Below are 18,237 nucleotides of genomic sequence, written 5' to 3'. Positions count from 1 at the left end.
TCTGGGGGCAGGAAATCTACTTTTCAAAGGGTAACACAGCACTGCAAACAGGAAAGACCAGCTATAGTATAACCGGGTAGGGGACTTGGGGTATATGGCAGTGACACAAACTTCCAGAACAGACAGATTCACAAGGGAATGCAGGTCTCAGGGCCAGTGCCAGCCACTCCCAGGGGGAGGACTGTGTGGATTAGGAGGACATGAGATCCAGAGAGTGTCTGGGGCCATGGAAGGACTCAGACACTACAGAATCTGGCAGTCAGGTCCATTCCAACAGGTGAGTAACCCTACCCACAGCGGACCTGACATCAGGGAGCTGAGGCCACATGAGCCCAAGCCATGGATATGACAGAGCTGTTCCTCACATCAAGACTGAGGTAGGAACTTCAGCCATGGACACCTGATCTCTGACTTACAGCCTCTCCCCCTTCCGACAGGTCAGCCCAAGGCGGCCCCCTCGGTCACACTCTTCCCGCCCTCCAATGAGGAGCTCAGCGCCAACAAGGCCACCCTGGTGTGCCTCATCAGTGACTTCTACCCCAGCAGTTTGACGGTGGCCTGGAAGGCAGACGGCACCCCCGTCACCCAGGGCGTGGAGACCACCAAGCCCTCCAAACAGAGCAACAACAAGTACGCGGCCAGCAGCTACCTGAGCCTGTCACCGAACGAGTGGAAATCTCGCGGCAGATTCACCTGCCAGGTCACGCACGAGGGGAGCACTGTAGAGAAGAGTGTGGTCCCCGCAGAGTGTTCTTAGGTCCCCGAGACTGTCAGGGATGGAGGCCTTCCTCACCCAGATACTCCTTCCCCAGTTCATCATGTACCCCTGAGAGCCAACTCCTGGATCAGCTCAGACCAGGAAGGTCACACACCCTCCCGGTTTCTATTTGTGCTCAATAAAGAACTTATCGTTTATCATTCAACATTTCTGATGTGAATTCTCTGTCTGGTTATGTCTGAGTTAACGGCTTAGTAATTAAGAGAAGGGACAGTTATGACACGTGATTCTATCTAACCGCCATCCACCCAACTAACCCTAAAAGGACTCCATTGACTCTGTATCCCCCGGGGTGTGACCCAGAGTAGAAAATAGTCCTGCCATACCAGCCCCCCAGGATGCAGTCTTTGCCACCTGGAAAGGGAGAAAAACTGAGAAGGACCAGGGGTTCCCGTAGGGTGTCAGGGAGGAACAAGGAGGGTCCCAGGAGCCAGCAGTGGGCAGAAGCAACAATAAGGAGGAAAGAGGTCCTTGAGCAGAAACAGTGGTCTTTAGGAACAGAGGTGAACTTCCTGGTTCCATACAGGGTGACCCAGAGGGGAGAGTGACTACCAAATGAGGGGTCCATGGTTGGCACCTTAGCAGGGAGCCATGGAAAGCTCTGAACAACGCACCTTAGAAGTACATTTCTCAAACTTTCACAATACATGTTAGGTGAGTAAAGACACTAACAAGTCCTACAGGGAAACAGTTTCATATCTTGTAGCCTAACCCTTCCTGAACCTAGTTGATTCTCCTAACCAATTGAGGAAGCTCTGGAACACTCTTCAAGACAGTTGTGTTGCTACTTGAGGTCAGGCTGAGGCACAAGGACAACAGTCTATGTTCTGTTGGGCCTCAGTCAAGGCCAGGCTCAAAGAGACCCTAACAGGGGGCTGGGACCTCAGTCATGAAGAGTCTCATCATCTCAACTGAGATCAAGGAGAGTTACTCTATGGTTAGGTTATAAATGAAGTTGATGATATCAGCTTGCAAGTGGTGGGGACATGGAGAACTGAGTAAATGACAAAGGAGGCCATCCTGGGCACATAATGGGCAGCCACCATTATCCCAAAGATGGGAGCCAATTCGTATTCAGGAGTATAGTTCAGCTGGTGCAGACCAAGTCAGGCAGAGTGAGTGTGGCCTGAGGGCTATGGCAAAGTCAGGATCCCCTTCCCCAGGTATTCAGGGTCCACTGAGCCTCCTATGCCTGAGCCTCCTTCACTCACTGTGGCTCAATCCTGAGTGCATCTGTAGCCTGGTATCAGAGACACACTCACTCCCAGGCCCAGGTCAGTGAAGCAGGTGAGGTCGTTCTCACAGAGATGCCGGCACAACAAGCCCCCTGTCTATGTCTCCAGCTCATCAGAGACAAGGAGTTGCTTTCACCTGACCTGCAAGGAAGCCAGATCAGACCAGAGAAGAGCCTACAAAGCCCAGGAATTCTGAGAGCACAGGGAACCCTTAGAGTTTTAGCCCAGCCACTCCTGCCCTAGGGAAGCCGAAGAGGGAGAAGGGAGATTAGGGGGTCCTAGTATGCCACAGCACCTGCTGGCCCCATGTCATGGATCTGAGTGCTTGGGACCACATGTGGGAGAAGGCCACCCAAGTCTAACTCATAACCCTGCTGTAGAATGCCAAAATCACCCCACCTCTGATACTGCCCCACTGTATCATCTCTTCTTGTAAGTTTCTTCTAAGTGTGCATTAAGGAAAAATGAAAACACCAAAATAGGGAGACAGAGGAATAAGAGTACCTCCATGTTCCCAGCAGCCAGGTCCCAATCTATCAATTCCCTGATGATGTTAACACAACAAAATAATTGCCCTCTTATGCAATATTTGCAAACAAATTCCAGATATCATACCTTTTTCTCAATAATGATTTCATCTGTGTACCAGAAGATAAAGGCCTAAACAGAAACTAAAGTAGCATGATCAAACCCATGTAGAAACTGTAAATCCTTAACAATGAAAATACTTATCAATGAAGACCTCAAACTTGTCACAAGTGAATGCATGGAATTATATTGTTGATGTTATTGCTATTTGGGGGTATTTCCTTTTCTCTTTCTGAATACTGAAAATCATTTGACACTGTGATTGTGGGGGTCGGGTGTCTTCAGGACTGTTGGGTCTGTAAGAATCCCTCATCACTCTACTTTTCCTTGCAAGGAAAGGACTAAGGGGCTGAGCGGCTGGTGCTGGGACTCTCCCATGGTGGGGATGCAGCCACAACCTCCCAGAGTTGTATCTGAGCCATCCACTCTGCTTCCTCATCCTGCAAAGGGCTTCTGGCATCAGATCCTTCAGGAGGTCCAGTTTGTACACCGTCAGAATCACCTCCCTGGACAGTTGGCTACTTTGCATCAAAGGACCCACATCAAGTGAACCTTTTTAGGTAGGATTAGCTGCTTTGATGTTCAATGACTCCGTCCACCCGATGGACAGGGTGCATCACGGCAATATTTCATTTGTCTTCCTTCTCCTAGGAGGGCTGCCACGTACCCAGGTGGGGAGTACCTTTCATGTGCAGGGAAAAGAAGAAATGTGCACTGTTCCCTGCTCTTCCCTACTTCACAGGATGATGACATGCTCCCTCACCCTCCCCTGCTGACTCATTTCTATTTGGTGACCTGGTACATGCTGGGATTGAGGAGATAGGCTGCTGGAATGCATGGGGTTGTCCACTATACATATGGTAATGAGGTTGTATCTATGGACATTAGTCCAGTCAGAGCCCTTCAGGTGGCTCCTGGGTACACTCATGTGACCCCAGGCGATCTCTATAGCTCCTGCTATCTGATGGACAACATATTCTACTTCACTTGTGCCTACCCACCCCAGGCCTGAAAGTGGTCACTGATACCAGTTCCATTTCATGGCAGGCAGCGTTTAAGCCCCCCGAATAAAGCAGAGCAACAGTCACACAGAGGCCCCTCCCCAACATGGGAATAGTTTGGCTGGGGCTGTTTCCAAGGTCATCTGGACAAAGCCTGGAATGTCCCACAGGACAAGGACAGACCTCGCATGGCACAGTCCCAAACTAGGACATCCCCTGGGAATATAAGGCTGAGGACTCTGAAATGATGATTGGGGGCATAGGAAGTTTCCAGTGGACCATACACACAGGCCCACCTGATGCTCCCTGCAGAGGAAGGTTTGGGAGAAAGGGTATACTCTCTGCCATCACCTCCTGGTCTCACCAAAGAATTAGCATTGTTTGAACATACAGAGAAGGGATTTCCTCTTCAGTTCCACAGATTGTTACTCAGGGTGACACAGAAGCCCTCCACAAACTCATTCCATTTCCCAGGATATAGAAGTAGAAACAGCAGATCAGACTCCAACTTCCTTTTGAAGAAAGGATTCCAAGGATCCTGTGGCTGCAAAATGGGGACATTGATCCTGTTATCTGCTAGGGGTGGAAGAGCTTTGGCCCCCACTGAGCAGACACTAGTATGGAGCAGTGCCCCCCACTTCTTCCATCACAACTGCAGGTGGGGTTCTAAGGGGTGGGGCAGGGATTCCCAGGCAGTGGTTTTTGTATTAGCCTGTATCGCAATGTTTTGTTTTCAGCTATGGGACCCGGGTGACCATCCTAGATGAGTCTCATCTTCTCCCTCCTTCCATGCTCTCCCAGATGTTGGGAGTAATTGTCTATTTTTTTTTCTTTATGTGTTTTTTCTCAATTTGTTAATTCCCTAATTTTGGACACCAGTCCCTGGGACCCTGATCTTCCCTCCCACTATACACTGTCCTGCTTGTTTCTTTGGTCATCACAGCCCCTCCACTGCTACGTGAGAGGCAAGGGATGGTCAGGATGACCTACAAACTCAACTATGTGTCCACCGGGTCATCCTGGGTCCCGTATGTGCTCTTTTCTGTCCACCTTTGTAAGGCCTCCTATTGGACAACCTTTGTCTCTGGGAGTCACTAAGTGTCCTCAAATAAAAGGGAAGAGAGAAGGGGGAGCATTGAGAGGAGTGACCAAGTAGAGATATTACAGGGATGTGGCATGCTATGGGCCAAGGCTGAGGACACACACAAGGCTCAGGAGAAGGCCCGGAGCTCAGGGACCCAGGGTCCAGAGTAAGCAATGGTGCAAGTAGAGCTCCCCACAGGCCTCATGGGGTGCGGTATACACTCCTGAGCTGGCATGGGGACTCAGACAAACTTGCCACAGGTAGGAGGGAGCTTAAAGGAGTAGATGCCAGAGAAAGAGTCATGGAATGAGAATATGTGAGACATGAGTGGACTCTTGAGTCCCTGCAGGACACACATCTGCAACAAACACAGGAGAATCTATGGCATGAAAGCTCTCATGAAATGACTGATTGCAGGACACAGGGACTGGGGCTGCAGAAAGGCTACGGATTGAGAGTGATGCAAGGCCACGCAGACACACTCTGTATGATCAGCAAGGATCCTACCCCATCAGGGACAGCCCAGGAGAGACACATCTGGGTAAAAACAGACCCTTAGGGCAAAGAACTCACACAAGACTCAAGATAGAATGGTCCACAGGATGAGCCAAAAGGAGGTCAGAGAGCTCACATAATAGCCCCGGCCACAGATGGACAAAAGTAGAGCTGAGACAGACACTGTCAAAAGTCAGAGGAGGCAGGAACAGGACAGTGAGAGTTAGATGTCTCTGTGGAAGGAAGATCTCAGAAGAGTCTTGGGATGGGTGGTGATAGGAATCCACCTCAAAGGTTCCCAGCAAAAGTGGGGAGATGATTGAATAACACCTTAACCCACCCACCCACCCTGACATGGATTCTCATGGACACAGAAGGGGAACTGGAGGCCTGACTGAATGTTCAGGTACCTGTACCCATGTGAAGGCCGATGTCAAGTGAAGTGACCCCAAACGCGGAAGCTGGGCTTCTGACCTCCTGTCCCTCCCCCACCCCACAGGTCAGCCAAACTCCTCACCCTCAGTTACCCTCATCCCACCCTCCCTTGAGGAGCTCAGCAACAACAAGACTACCTAATGAATAACTTCTACCCCAGCTGCTTGACGGTGGCCTAGAAGGCAGACGGCACCCCTGTTACCAGGGCATGGAAACCACCAAGCCCTCCAAACAGGGCAACAACAAGTAAGGGCCAGCAGCTACATAAGCCTGTCACCTGACAAGTGGAAATCTCTCAGTAGCTTCACCTGCCAGGTCACGTACCAGGGGAGCACTATGGAGAAGAATGTGGTCCCTGCAGAGTGCTCTTAGGTCCCCAAGACCCTCACCAACCCAAGGGTGTGTGCAGCCATTGGACCTACAGGAAGGATTCCCCTTGCACCAGGATGATTCCAGCCCTTCTCCCTTCATTCAATCAATGCTCAATAAAATGTCCTTTTTTCAATCAGAAATCACACTATCTGGTAATTTGTGTTTAACATTTTGTGCCCTGAACTCAAACATCCTTGGAGTGAACACAGGTTCACTGGCTTTATGGGGAAGAGCCAGCAGAGCAGCCCCATATTTCTTTGTGGAACAGATTCCCACTCACCCAAATTTGCACACACAATATTCTGTACTTGCAACGGAAGCAGCAAGACCCAGAGTACCAAGGTCCACACCTGTGGATCTTGATAGACTTCTGTAGGCCATTTCCACCCCAACCATTTTCAGGATCATAGCCCTTGATTCCCATGGCCTCTTGGTTCGTTTCCAGTCTCCACTCCGGTCCTGGGACCTTATTCACTGGGACCAGCCCAACTCACTGGGATGTCTCCCTTCCTTGAAGGCCCCCACGCAAGGCCATGCCTTTTGTGGTTTCCTACACATTTGGAAACTTCCCATCATCACATCCTAGAGAATCTTTCCTTCCACAGGGGCCTCGTGCCCCTGCCTCCCTGGGAACATTGCACTGTTCCCTTCCCCAGACCTGCCCTGCTGCACTCATTACAGGAAACTCAGTCTCTAGACCCTGGTCAGTATCTCCCACACTCCCACTGGGGGCCTCTCCTTCCACATGTGTCACAGAGGACCCAGTTGTATTCAAGGCCCCTGGGAGACAGAGACACCTTGGAGTTATGCACAAAATACCACTAAAGTTAAAATGTCCATGCGTATTCACTGGGGCCATGAATCCATGTCAAGATCCCATTCTGAATTGTGTCATGGATCCATCTGTGCGCACAGTCATTTTCTGTAAAGTTGTGAATGGGCCTTGAGAACCAGGAAGACTCCACTGCTAGCTAGCAGAGCTAGCTCAGAAGGGCAGGTCTAGGCCCCTAGTCACACAGACAGAATAGACATGCACACACACACAATAAACTTGCGTGCACACACCAGGACACACACACACACGCCTGCTATTGTACACGTGGCCATGTTGGGCATGTGTCTAGGACATGTGGTGGCATCCAGAACCCTCCACGGGCCTCAGCTCTGCAGAAGACACAGGCCCCATGATGTCTGTGTTGGAAACTGTGCTGTCCGATCTCCCAGGTAGCATTCCCCAAGCAAGCTGAGCCATACACAGAGCTCCTGCCAGGAGCTACCTGAGTTATGATATGTCACTCAGGCATTCCCTCCTACCCCACCATGGTGGGGGCTGGGGGGAAGCTCACCCCATGAGGAAGGGAAGGTGCATTGGGGAGGGGGTGCCCTGTCTCAAGCTCCCATGGGCCAGCCCAACCCCCACAAAGAGGAGGCTGGACTCTGAGCCTCCCAAGCAGCTGCAGGTGGGCCTGGGGAAGGGGGAAGGGTGCCAGGGCTGACAGAGGGTTTGTGTTCAAAGCTGTATCACTGTGTTATGTTTTCGGCGGAGGGACCAAGGTGACCGTCCTCGGTGAGTCTCCCCCTTTCTCTCTCTTTGGCAACCAGAGTGAAAATTGGGGGAATTTTTCTCTTCTTTCTGTGATGACTGTGCTTGGGGTCTGAAACTCTCTAAGGTCTGGGACCTTCACAGTTTGGGGCTGTCCCTCACCACTTTAGCTTGTTCTCTCTTGTCAGACTCCTGGTCGGGGAAGCTCAGGTCAGTCCCAAGGACCCCTTCCTGTTCCCCCTCACTGTGACCCAGAGTACTCTCAGGGGGCTTCTCCTCTGGACTCTGACACAATCAGCTTCCTTGGGGTCTGTCATCTCCCAGATGTGGGGAAATGAGGGACTGAAGGAACACAGGACTGGGGAACCTGGGCTGGGGCACAAGGGCCATAGGACCAGTAAAGGATGCTTGCATAGCTCATCTGTCCAAGTGTGTATCAATCACACTTGGGTTCTATGCTCTCCAGGTTCTAGGTGGGAGCTACTGAGAGGTTTTGGAAGGAACTCTTGGTTGGCCATGGAATAAAAGGGAACCCAAGGCAAGGGAAACGAGAACAGAAGGAGGATTTCCTGGAACAAGGTGGCCTCAGAGTGCTGGGTCCTTCATCCTTCTCCAGGACACACAGGACCTCCTCACACAGGACAGGGCTCAGGACACTCAGGCCCCAAAGCTTGTCCCACCCATATTAATGTTGGAGGAGAGACCCTTGAGCAGATAGTGGGGCTGGTGACTCCTCAGGGACGGGAGACAAGGATGGCTGCCAATGATAGGCACACTGTGATGCTAGCACAGCAGACGCCCCAAGATAACTTCATGTGCAAAGTGACCCCTCAGAGAAGCCCCAGCTCCAGTCTCAGAACAGCAGATTCACCTCTTCCAGAAAGCCTCCACCTGCTAGACTAGATTCTGGCCCAAGGGCAGACACTCTCTCCCCCTCAGGCAACCTTAGAGGGGCTTTGTCAGGAGGTGGGCAGGGGCTGCAATGAGGGATCAGTGGGAATGTGGCCAAGAAACCCCCTCCCAGAAGGGGATGAGAGCTTAACACCAGGACAGACAAATACCTGCATGAGCACCCCTTGGAGATGGACCTGGCAGGACATGCCACAGGACAGACAGGTTCCACAGGGAAAGATTAGGTGTCAAGCACGATAAAAGTCAGTAACACAGGAGCCTAGAGGCAATTAGGAAAGTGATGAGTACAGTTGAACCTGAAGAGGGACAAGAGCCACAGTTGGGCTCAGATCTCCCAACAGATGGACACTCAGTTTCTCTCCAACAGAAGGTGAGTGACCTTACCCACCGCTGACCAGGCCACAGGGAGCAAGAGGCAACTGAGGACCAAGCTTTAGATATGACAGAGCTGTATCCCACTTCAGGACAGAGATAGGAGCTGACTAAATAAGCATGTGAACTCTGACTTGTTACCTCTCCCTTGCCCCACAGGTCAGCCCAAGTCCGCGCCCTCAGTTACCCTCTTTCCACCCTCCAATGAGGAGCTCAGCGCCAACAAGGCCACCCTGGTGTGCCTCATCAGTGACTTCTACCCCAGTGGCTTGACGGTGGCCTGGAAGGCAGACGGCACCCCTGTCACCCAGGGCGTGGAGACCACCAAGCCCTCCAAACAGAGCAACAACAAGTACGCGGCCAGCAGCTACCTGAGCCTGTCACCGAACGAGTGGAAATCTCGTAGCAGATTCACCTGCCAGGTCACGCATGAGGGGAGCACTGTGGAGAAGAGTGTGGTCCCTGCAGAGTGCTCTTAGGTTCCCAAGGCTTCTGGGATGGGGGCCTTCCTCACCAGACACCCCTTCCCCAGCCCACTGTGTAGCCCTGTGAACCAACCCCTGGATCAGCTCAGACCAGGCAGGTCACACGCCCTCCCTATTTCTACTTGTGCTCAATAAAGACCTTAGCACATATCACTGACATATCTGGTGTGCATTCACTGTTCCACGTAACTCTGGGTAAGCCTCAGTAATTAGGGATAGACTTGTCAAGTGAGAACCTATTTACCCACTTTCCCTGTGTGCTTGTCAGCCATGGCCTGAAGAACAAATGGTCCCAACTCAACGGTTGCAGTCCTTGTCCCCATGGGAATGGAGATGGGCCCGGTGAGACAGACTGGGGTCCCAGTGGGGATCAGGCAGAAACAAGGAGGGTCCTGGGGACAATGGGTCTGTTCAGATTTGTGTGATCAGTGAGGCTTAGCGTCACCCTGGCACTGCCTGAGACCTCAGTCATGAAAGTCTGGGGACCTGACACATTAGTTATGGTTGCATTACAGATGGAGCAGGTGATGTCAGACTTCATAACATTTGGGGCAGGTGGGTCACGGGAGAACAGGGTGAATAGGAAAGGGCACCATCTCAGCCACACAAAGGGCTTCCAGTGATTGTATGAAAGACAGAGACATTTCAAACTCAGGAGTAGAGTTAAGGAAGGTCAGACCAGCCAGAGGCCCATGGCAAGGCCAAGCTTCCCAGACGTTGCAGTGACCCCAGACACCAGGCCTGAGGACTCTTCTAGCCTCCAACACTATGGCCATGTACGGAGTGCACCTGTAGCTTTGTTCTTGGACAAACACACTGCAGGGCCTGAGGCACTCATGTCAGCCTCTCAGAGGTGCAGGCCACACTCACTCTGCCAGTCCTCCAGTCCTAGGTTGGACAGATACCCTGTCTGAGCCTTCAGCTCATCAGGGTCCGGGAGCTGCCTTCACCAGACTTGTTGGGAGGCAGGAATGCCCAGGAACAGAGCCTCCAAGGACAGCATGCTCTGGGGCAAGAGTGGGTCAGAGGACAGGGGCCCCCAGGAGCTTTTAAGCAGTGAACAGTCCCCAAATCTACCTATGAGATGATAGAAACTTTGGGATCAGCATCTACATGAACCTATTCCACAGATGGGAAAGCTAAGACCCCAAGGAACAAAGGGGGGGCCACTCAGGCTTCCCTCATTCCAATGGTCCTGGTGGGGAGAATGACATCCTCCCCCATTTAACCTACCCAGAACCACTGCCACCCCTAGACAAACTCTTCCATTCGTTGTTTTAAATGTTCATTATGAACTACACACACTGAAGAGACAGAGGCAAGGGAGAAACCCCCATAAACTCAGTGTGGGATCTGATCATAACACACACACAACCACACACACAGGAAAGATCAGGAGGAGCTGGGGTAGAAGGTGTTGCACAGGGAGCCAGAATGGGACATGAACAAAGACAGCTCCATCTCTGTCGTCCCTACCAGAGTCAGCCAGTAGCAATAGAAGGCCCCGGGGATTCTTATCTAGGCTGGAGCAAGACAAGCAACCTCATGAGCTGTTGGCAAGGTGTTTACACACTAATCAAGAGCAGACCAAGGAAGACGGCCAGAGTTCTGGCTCAGTATGCCAATTTGTCACAGAAAGAAGGATGCCAGACCTGTGTGAGCTCTGCAGGTGACGTCCCCAGGCCATGATTCAGGTGAGGCACTGGTTGTCAGTGTCCCTCCTCAGAACGTGAAGGCAGAGGTACAGTATGTGTCTTGCTTCATGGGGACCAGCCAGTACTAGTGATGCTCCTGTATGTGGGGCATTTGTGATTCTCAGTCAGTTCAAGGGTCAGACACACACCTCAACACTTCAGCTCAGGGCAAAGTTGTAGGACGTAGTGACTGTAGCCCACACACCGGGGGCCACCAGGTCTATCCAGCTTACATTCAGCCCACAAACCCCTACAGCGTGACAGCTGCCCTCATGGCACTCAGTACAGGGACTAAGTAGTAACCATCCACTGTACCATTGGAAGAACAAACCAAAGGCAGGAATTCGGGAGCTCAGGACCCTACAGAAGGATCTAAGTGCTGAGGGAAACATGAGTCTCCTCCCAACACTTCCCATTCCTGACTCCAATCCTCCATGGTTTCCTGTGCTGAGGATGTGATGGCATATCCAGGACCATCCCCACGAGTCCCAACTCTGCAAAGCACTCCCAGCTTCATCACCTCTGTGCTGAAGTAGCCTGCTCACCCATTCCACAATGACATCCTGACACAGACTGAGAGAACACAACGCCTTCCTAAGGACAGCATTAGCTGGGAATTCCAAGCCATATCTAGAGGGGTCTCTCCAGCCCCTCCCCATAACTGAGGAAGGAGAGAATCTGAACCCTCCATGGAACTGAAATTCCAGGTCCCCAGGGGTCACCCCCATCACCCACCCATCTGCCTGACCAGCACCCGTGACAAGGAGGCTGGGCTTTGGGCTCCTGTGCAGCTGCAGGTGGGCCTGGGTCAGCGGTGGAGGGACTGACAGAGGGTTTGTGTTCGAGGCTATGTCACAGTGTCATATTTTCGGTGGAGGGACCCATCTGACTGTCCTCGGTGAGTCTTCCCCCTTTCCCTCCTCTTTCAGATCCACTGTACAATTTCGGGCTATTGTGCTTTCTCTTATGAGCTGAGCTTAGTCTGAAGGTCTATGAGGTCTGTAAGTTTTGCCCCCTTTGTCTGCCCCTCATCCCCTCCACTGGTCCCATCTTGTCAGATATCAGGTCAGGGCTACAGGGGACCATCCCCATGAAGCCTTCCTGATCTAGACCTGAACTAATGCCTCACTATGGCTCCAGATCTCTCCCCACATGAATCTTCTCCTCTGGACTCGGGGATGGTCAACTCCCCATTCAGGGCCTCTGGGTTCCAAGAGTCCAAGGAGAATTGGGCGGAGGTGTGGGGTGGTTCAGGCTGTCAGAGAGGCTGTGGGATGAGAGAAGGATTCTGGGGATGGCTCAGGCACTGGGTTCCAACCTCAGAGAGCCCCAGGGAGAGGACTTCCTGAAGCGTAGTGAGGAGAGCCTTGTCTGGGAACTTGGGAGACATGGAGGAGGAAGTGGGACAAGAGGGTCAAGGATTAAGGGAGGATTTCAGAGGAGAAGGGGGCTGTTAGTGCTGGGACCTTCCATTTCCACAGAGACATTCAGGACACCAATATCAGGACAAGTCTTAGGACTGTGTCCTGAGGTCAGGACATTCAGCAGCAGGAGTACATCCCTTCATTGCCCACCATGGAGGGAAAGCGCCTTGAGCAGATACACGGAGCCGGAGTTCCTTGATAGGGACAGGTGACAGGGACAGTGACTGCCAGGCTTTCAGAAATGCTAAGACAGTCAGACCTCCTAGAATAAATTGACAATACAGGGAGACTCCTCAGAACAGACATAGCCTAGCCTCAGAAACGAAAATTCACCTTACCTTCAAACCCTCAATCTATAGGACTCCTTGGAATCCAGCCCCAGGGAATCCACTTTTTAATTTTTTTTTTTAAATTTATTCATTTTTGAGAGACAGGGAGAGGCAAACGGTGAGCCGGGGAGGGCAGAGAGAGAAGAAGACATAGAATCCCAAGCAGGCTCCAGACTCTAAGCTATCAGCACAGCTGACAGCACAAGGCAGGGCTTGAATTCACAAACCATGGTATCATGGCCTGAGCCCAACTCAAACGTTTAACCAACAGAGCCATGAAGGTGCCCCAGAAACTTCCATTTCTTACCCACCAAGCATCATTAGGCAGGGTCCATGTTGGGAGGTGGGCAAAGCTGCAATGATGGTGTGAGGGGTTCTGGGGGCAGGAAATCTACTTTTCAAAGGGTAACACAGCACTGCAAACAGGAAAGACCAGCTATAGTATAACCGGGTAGGGGACTTGGGGTATATGGCAGTGACACAAACTTCCAGAACAGACAGATTCACAAGGGAATGCAGGTCTCAGGGCCAGTGCCAGCCACTCCCAGGGGGAGGACTGTGTGGATTAGGAGGACATGAGATCCAGAGAGTGTCTGGGGCCATGGAAGGACTCAGACACTACAGAATCTGGCAGTCAGGTCCATTCCAACAGGTGAGTAACCCTACCCACAGCGGACCTGACATCAGGGAGCTGAGGCCACATGAGCCCAAGCCATGGATATGACAGAGCTGTTCCTCACATCAAGACTGAGGTAGGAACTTCAGCCATGGACACCTGATCTCTGACTTACAGCCTCTCCCCCTTCCGACAGGTCAGCCCAAGGCGGCCCCCTCGGTCACACTCTTCCCGCCCTCCAATGAGGAGCTCAGCGCCAACAAGGCCACCCTGGTGTGCCTCATCAGTGACTTCTACCCCAGCAGTTTGACGGTGGCCTGGAAGGCAGACGGCACCCCCGTCACCCAGGGCGTGGAGACCACCAAGCCCTCCAAACAGAGCAACAACAAGTACGCGGCCAGCAGCTACCTGAGCCTGTCACCGAACGAGTGGAAATCTCGCGGCAGATTCACCTGCCAGGTCACGCACGAGGGGAGCACTGTAGAGAAGAGTGTGGTCCCCGCAGAGTGTTCTTAGGTCCCCGAGACTGTCAGGGATGGAGGCCTTCCTCACCCAGATACTCCTTCCCCAGTTCATCATGTACCCCTGAGAGCCAACTCCTGGATCAGCTCAGACCAGGAAGGTCACACACCCTCCCGGTTTCTATTTGTGCTCAATAAAGAACTTATCGTTTATCATTCAACATTTCTGATGTGAATTCTCTGTCTGGTTATGTCTGAGTTAACGGCTTAGTAATTAAGAGAAGGGACAGTTATGACACGTGATTCTATCTAACCGCCATCCACCCAACTAACCCTAAAAGGACTCCATTGACTCTGTATCCCCCGGGGTGTGACCCAGAGTAGAAAATAGTCCTGCCATACCAGCCCCCCAGGATGCAGTCTTTGCCACCTGGAAAGGGAGAAAAACTGAGTGAGAAGGACCAGGGGTTCCCGTAGGGTGTCAGGGAGGAACAAGGAGGGTCCCAGGAGCCAGCAGTGGGCAGAAGCAACAATAAGGAGGAAAGAGGTCCTTGAGCAGAAACAGTGGTCTTTAGGAACAGAGGTGAACTTCCTGGTTCCATACAGGGTGACCCAGAGGGGAGAGTGACTACCAAATGAGGGGTCCATGGTTGGCACCTTAGCAGGGAGCCATGGAAAGCTCTGAACAACGCACCTTAGAAGTACATTTCTCAAACTTTCACAATACATGTTAGGTGAGTAAAGACACTAACAAGTCCTACAGGGAAACAGTTTCATATCTTGTAGCCTAACCCTTCCTGAACCTAGTTGATTCTCCTAACCAATTGAGGAAGCTCTGGAACACTCTTCAAGACAGTTGTGTTGCTACTTGAGGTCAGGCTGAGGCACAAGGACAACAGTCTATGTTCTGTTGGGCCTCAGTCAAGGCCAGGCTCAAAGAGACCCTAACAGGGGGCTGGGACCTCAGTCATGAAGAGTCTCATCATCTCAACTGAGATCAAGGAGAGTTACTCTATGGTTAGGTTATAAATGAAGTTGATGATATCAGCTTGCAAGTGGTGGGGACATGGAGAACTGAGTAAATGACAAAGGAGGCCATCCTGGGCACATAATGGGCAGCCACCATTATCCCAAAGATGGGAGCCAATTCGTATTCAGGAGTATAGTTCAGCTGGTGCAGACCAAGTCAGGCAGAGTGAGTGTGGCCTGAGGGCTATGGCAAAGTCAGGATCCCCTTCCCCAGGTATTCAGGGTCCACTGAGCCTCCTATGCCTGAGCCTCCTTCACTCACTGTGGCTCAATCCTGAGTGCATCTGTAGCCTGGTATCAGAGACACACTCACTCCCAGGCCCAGGTCAGTGAAGCAGGTGAGGTCGTTCTCACAGAGATGCCGGCACAACAAGCCCCCTGTCTATGTCTCCAGCTCATCAGAGACAAGGAGTTGCTTTCACCTGACCTGCAAGGAAGCCAGATCAGACCAGAGAAGAGCCTACAAAGCCCAGGAATTCTGAGAGCACAGGGAACCCTTAGAGTTTTAGCCCAGCCACTCCTGCCCTAGGGAAGCCGAAGAGGGAGAAGGGAGATTAGGGGGTCCTAGTATGCCACAGCACCTGCTGGCCCCATGTCATGGATCTGAGTGCTTGGGACCACATGTGGGAGAAGGCCACCCAAGTCTAACTCATAACCCTGCTGTAGAATGCCAAAATCACCCCACCTCTGATACTGCCCCACTGTATCATCTCTTCTTGTAAGTTTCTTCTAAGTGTGCATTAAGGAAAAATGAAAACACCAAAATAGGGAGACAGAGGAATAAGAGTACCTCCATGTTCCCAGCAGCCAGGTCCCAATCTATCAATTCCCTGATGATGTTAACACAACAAAATAATTGCCCTCTTATGCAATATTTGCAAACAAATTCCAGATATCATACCTTTTTCTCAATAATGATTTCATCTGTGTACCAGAAGATAAAGGCCTAAACAGAAACTAAAGTAGCATGATCAAACCCATGTAGAAACTGTAAATCCTTAACAATGAAAATACTTATCAATGAAGACCTCAAACTTGTCACAAGTGAATGCATGGAATTATATTGTTGATGTTATTGCTATTTGGGGGTATTTCCTTTTCTCTTTCTGAATACTGAAAATCATTTGACACTGTGATTGTGGGGGTCGGGTGTCTTCAGGACTGTTGGGTCTGTAAGAATCCCTCATCACTCTACTTTTCCTTGCAAGGAAAGGACTAAGGGGCTGAGCGGCTGGTGCTGGGACTCTCCCATGGTGGGGATGCAGCCACAACCTCCCAGAGTTGTATCTGAGCCATCCACTCTGCTTCCTCATCCTGCAAAGGGCTTCTGGCATCAGATCCTTCAGGAGGTCCAGTTTGTACACCGTCAGAATCACCTCCCTGGACAGTTGGCTACTTTGCATCAAAGGACCCACATCAAGTGAACCTTTTTAGGTAGGATTAGCTGCTTTGATGTTCAATGACTCCGTCCACCCGATGGACAGGGTGCATCACGGCAATATTTCATTTGTCTTCCTTCTCCTAGGAGGGCTGCCACGTACCCAGGTGGGGAGTACCTTTCATGTGCAGGGAAAAGAAGAAATGTGCACTGTTCCCTGCTCTTCCCTACTTCACAGGATGATGACATGCTCCCTCACCCTCCCCTGCTGACTCATTTCTATTTGGTGACCTGGTACATGCTGGGATTGAGGAGATAGGCTGCTGGAATGCATGGGGTTGTCCACTATACATATGGTAATGAGGTTGTATCTATGGACATTAGTCCAGTCAGAGCCCTTCAGGTGGCTCCTGGGTACACTCATGTGACCCCAGGCGATCTCTATAGCTCCTGCTATCTGATGGACAACATATTCTACTTCACTTGTGCCTACCCACCCCAGGCCTGAAAGTGGTCACTGATACCAGTTCCATTTCATGGCAGGCAGCGTTTAAGCCCCCCGAATAAAGCAGAGCAACAGTCACACAGAGGCCCCTCCCCAACATGGGAATAGTTTGGCTGGGGCTGTTTCCAAGGTCATCTGGACAAAGCCTGGAATGTCCCACAGGACAAGGACAGACCTCGCATGGCACAGTCCCAAACTAGGACATCCCCTGGGAATATAAGGCTGAGGACTCTGAAATGATGATTGGGGGCATAGGAAGTTTCCAGTGGACCATACACACAGGCCCACCTGATGCTCCCTGCAGAGGAAGGTTTGGGAGAAAGGGTATACTCTCTGCCATCACCTCCTGGTCTCACCAAAGAATTAGCATTGTTTGAACATACAGAGAAGGGATTTCCTCTTCAGTTCCACAGATTGTTACTCAGGGTGACACAGAAGCCCTCCACAAACTCATTCCATTTCCCAGGATATAGAAGTAGAAACAGCAGATCAGACTCCAACTTCCTTTTGAAGAAAGGATTCCAAGGATCCTGTGGCTGCAAAATGGGGACATTGATCCTGTTATCTGCTAGGGGTGGAAGAGCTTTGGCCCCCACTGAGCAGACACTAGTATGGAGCAGTGCCCCCCACTTCTTCCATCACAACTGCAGGTGGGGTTCTAAGGGGTGGGGCAGGGATTCCCAGGCAGTGGTTTTTGTATTAGCCTGTATCGCAATGTTTTGTTTTCAGCTATGGGACCCGGGTGACCATCCTAGATGAGTCTCATCTTCTCCCTCCTTCCATGCTCTCCCAGATGTTGGGAGTAATTGTCTATTTTTTTTTCTTTATGTGTTTTTTCTCAATTTGTTAATTCCCTAATTTTGGACACCAGTCCCTGGGACCCTGATCTTCCCTCCCACTATACACTGTCCTGCTTGTTTCTTTGGTCATCACAGCCCCTCCACTGCTACGTGAGAGGCAAGGGATGGTCAGGATGACCTACAAACTCAACTATGTGTCCACCGGGTCATCCTGGGTCCCGTATGTGCTCTTTTCTGTCCACCTTTGTAAGGCCTCCTATTGGACAACCTTTGTCTCTGGGAGTCACTAAGTGTCCTCAAATAAAAGGGAAGAGAGAAGGGGGAGCATTGAGAGGAGTGACCAAGTAGAGATATTACAGGGATGTGGCATGCTATGGGCCAAGGCTGAGGACACACACAAGGCTCAGGAGAAGGCCCGGAGCTCAGGGACCCAGGGTCCAGAGTAAGCAATGGTGCAAGTAGAGCTCCCCACAGGCCTCATGGGGTGCGGTATACACTCCTGAGCTGGCATGGGGACTCAGACAAACTTGCCACAGGTAGGAGGGAGCTTAAAGGAGTAGATGCCAGAGAAAGAGTCATGGAATGAGAATATGTGAGACATGAGTGGACTCTTGAGTCCCTGCAGGACACACATCTGCAACAAACACAGGAGAATCTATGGCATGAAAGCTCTCATGAAATGACTGATTGCAGGACACAGG

The 18,237-nt window shown here is 51.3% G+C and overlaps 4 protein-coding genes and 2 gene segments (V, D, J or C); all 6 read left to right on the top strand.

Moving 5' to 3' along the window:
- LOC111557369 (immunoglobulin lambda-1 light chain) overlaps window positions 1-923 on the top strand; it is an 88,733-nt gene extending 87,810 nt beyond the window's left edge. The window contains exon 4 of the mRNA XM_045041905.1: window positions 438-923. Within this exon, the coding sequence (XP_044897840.1) occupies window positions 438-757 (320 nt within the window). The 3' untranslated portion in view covers window positions 758-923. The remainder of the gene's footprint in view (window positions 1-437) is intronic.
- The window catches only part of LOC109497182 (immunoglobulin lambda-1 light chain), a 638,912-nt gene extending 629,455 nt beyond the window's left edge, over window positions 1-9,457 (top strand). For 6 of the 12 annotated variants that reach the window (XM_045041887.1, XM_045041886.1, XM_045041892.1 and 3 more), the window contains exons 3-4: window positions 7,517-7,555; window positions 8,975-9,457. In XM_045041887.1, coding sequence (XP_044897822.1) covers window positions 7,517-7,555; window positions 8,975-9,294 — 359 coding nt within the window. In that variant the 3' untranslated portion in view covers window positions 9,295-9,457. The remainder of the gene's footprint in view (window positions 1-7,516; window positions 7,556-8,974) is intronic. The other 6 variants (XM_045041896.1, XM_045041897.1, XM_045041894.1 and 3 more) reach the window with 2 other exon arrangements.
- LOC101099449 overlaps window positions 1-18,237 on the top strand; it is a 328,726-nt gene that overhangs the window by 283,212 nt on the left and 27,277 nt on the right.
- The window catches only part of LOC123381268 (immunoglobulin lambda-1 light chain-like), a 670,720-nt gene that overhangs the window by 634,725 nt on the left and 17,758 nt on the right, over window positions 1-18,237 (top strand). The window lies entirely within an intron of this gene.
- The window catches only part of LOC105260055 (immunoglobulin lambda-1 light chain-like), a 512,144-nt gene that overhangs the window by 484,669 nt on the left and 9,238 nt on the right, over window positions 1-18,237 (top strand). The window lies entirely within an intron of this gene.
- LOC123381273 lies at window positions 11,757-14,045 on the top strand. The segment is given in 2 exon segments: window positions 11,757-11,892; window positions 13,560-14,045. Coding segments are annotated over 2 exon segments (369 nt in total).

This window comes from Felis catus, chromosome D3 (assembly GCF_018350175.1).
Source record: "Felis catus isolate Fca126 chromosome D3, F.catus_Fca126_mat1.0, whole genome shotgun sequence".
Taxonomy (NCBI): Eukaryota; Metazoa; Chordata; class Mammalia; order Carnivora; family Felidae; genus Felis; species Felis catus.
The sequence above is the reverse complement of the archived record's forward strand: the minus strand, read 5'-3'. Positions and strand labels throughout refer to the sequence as shown.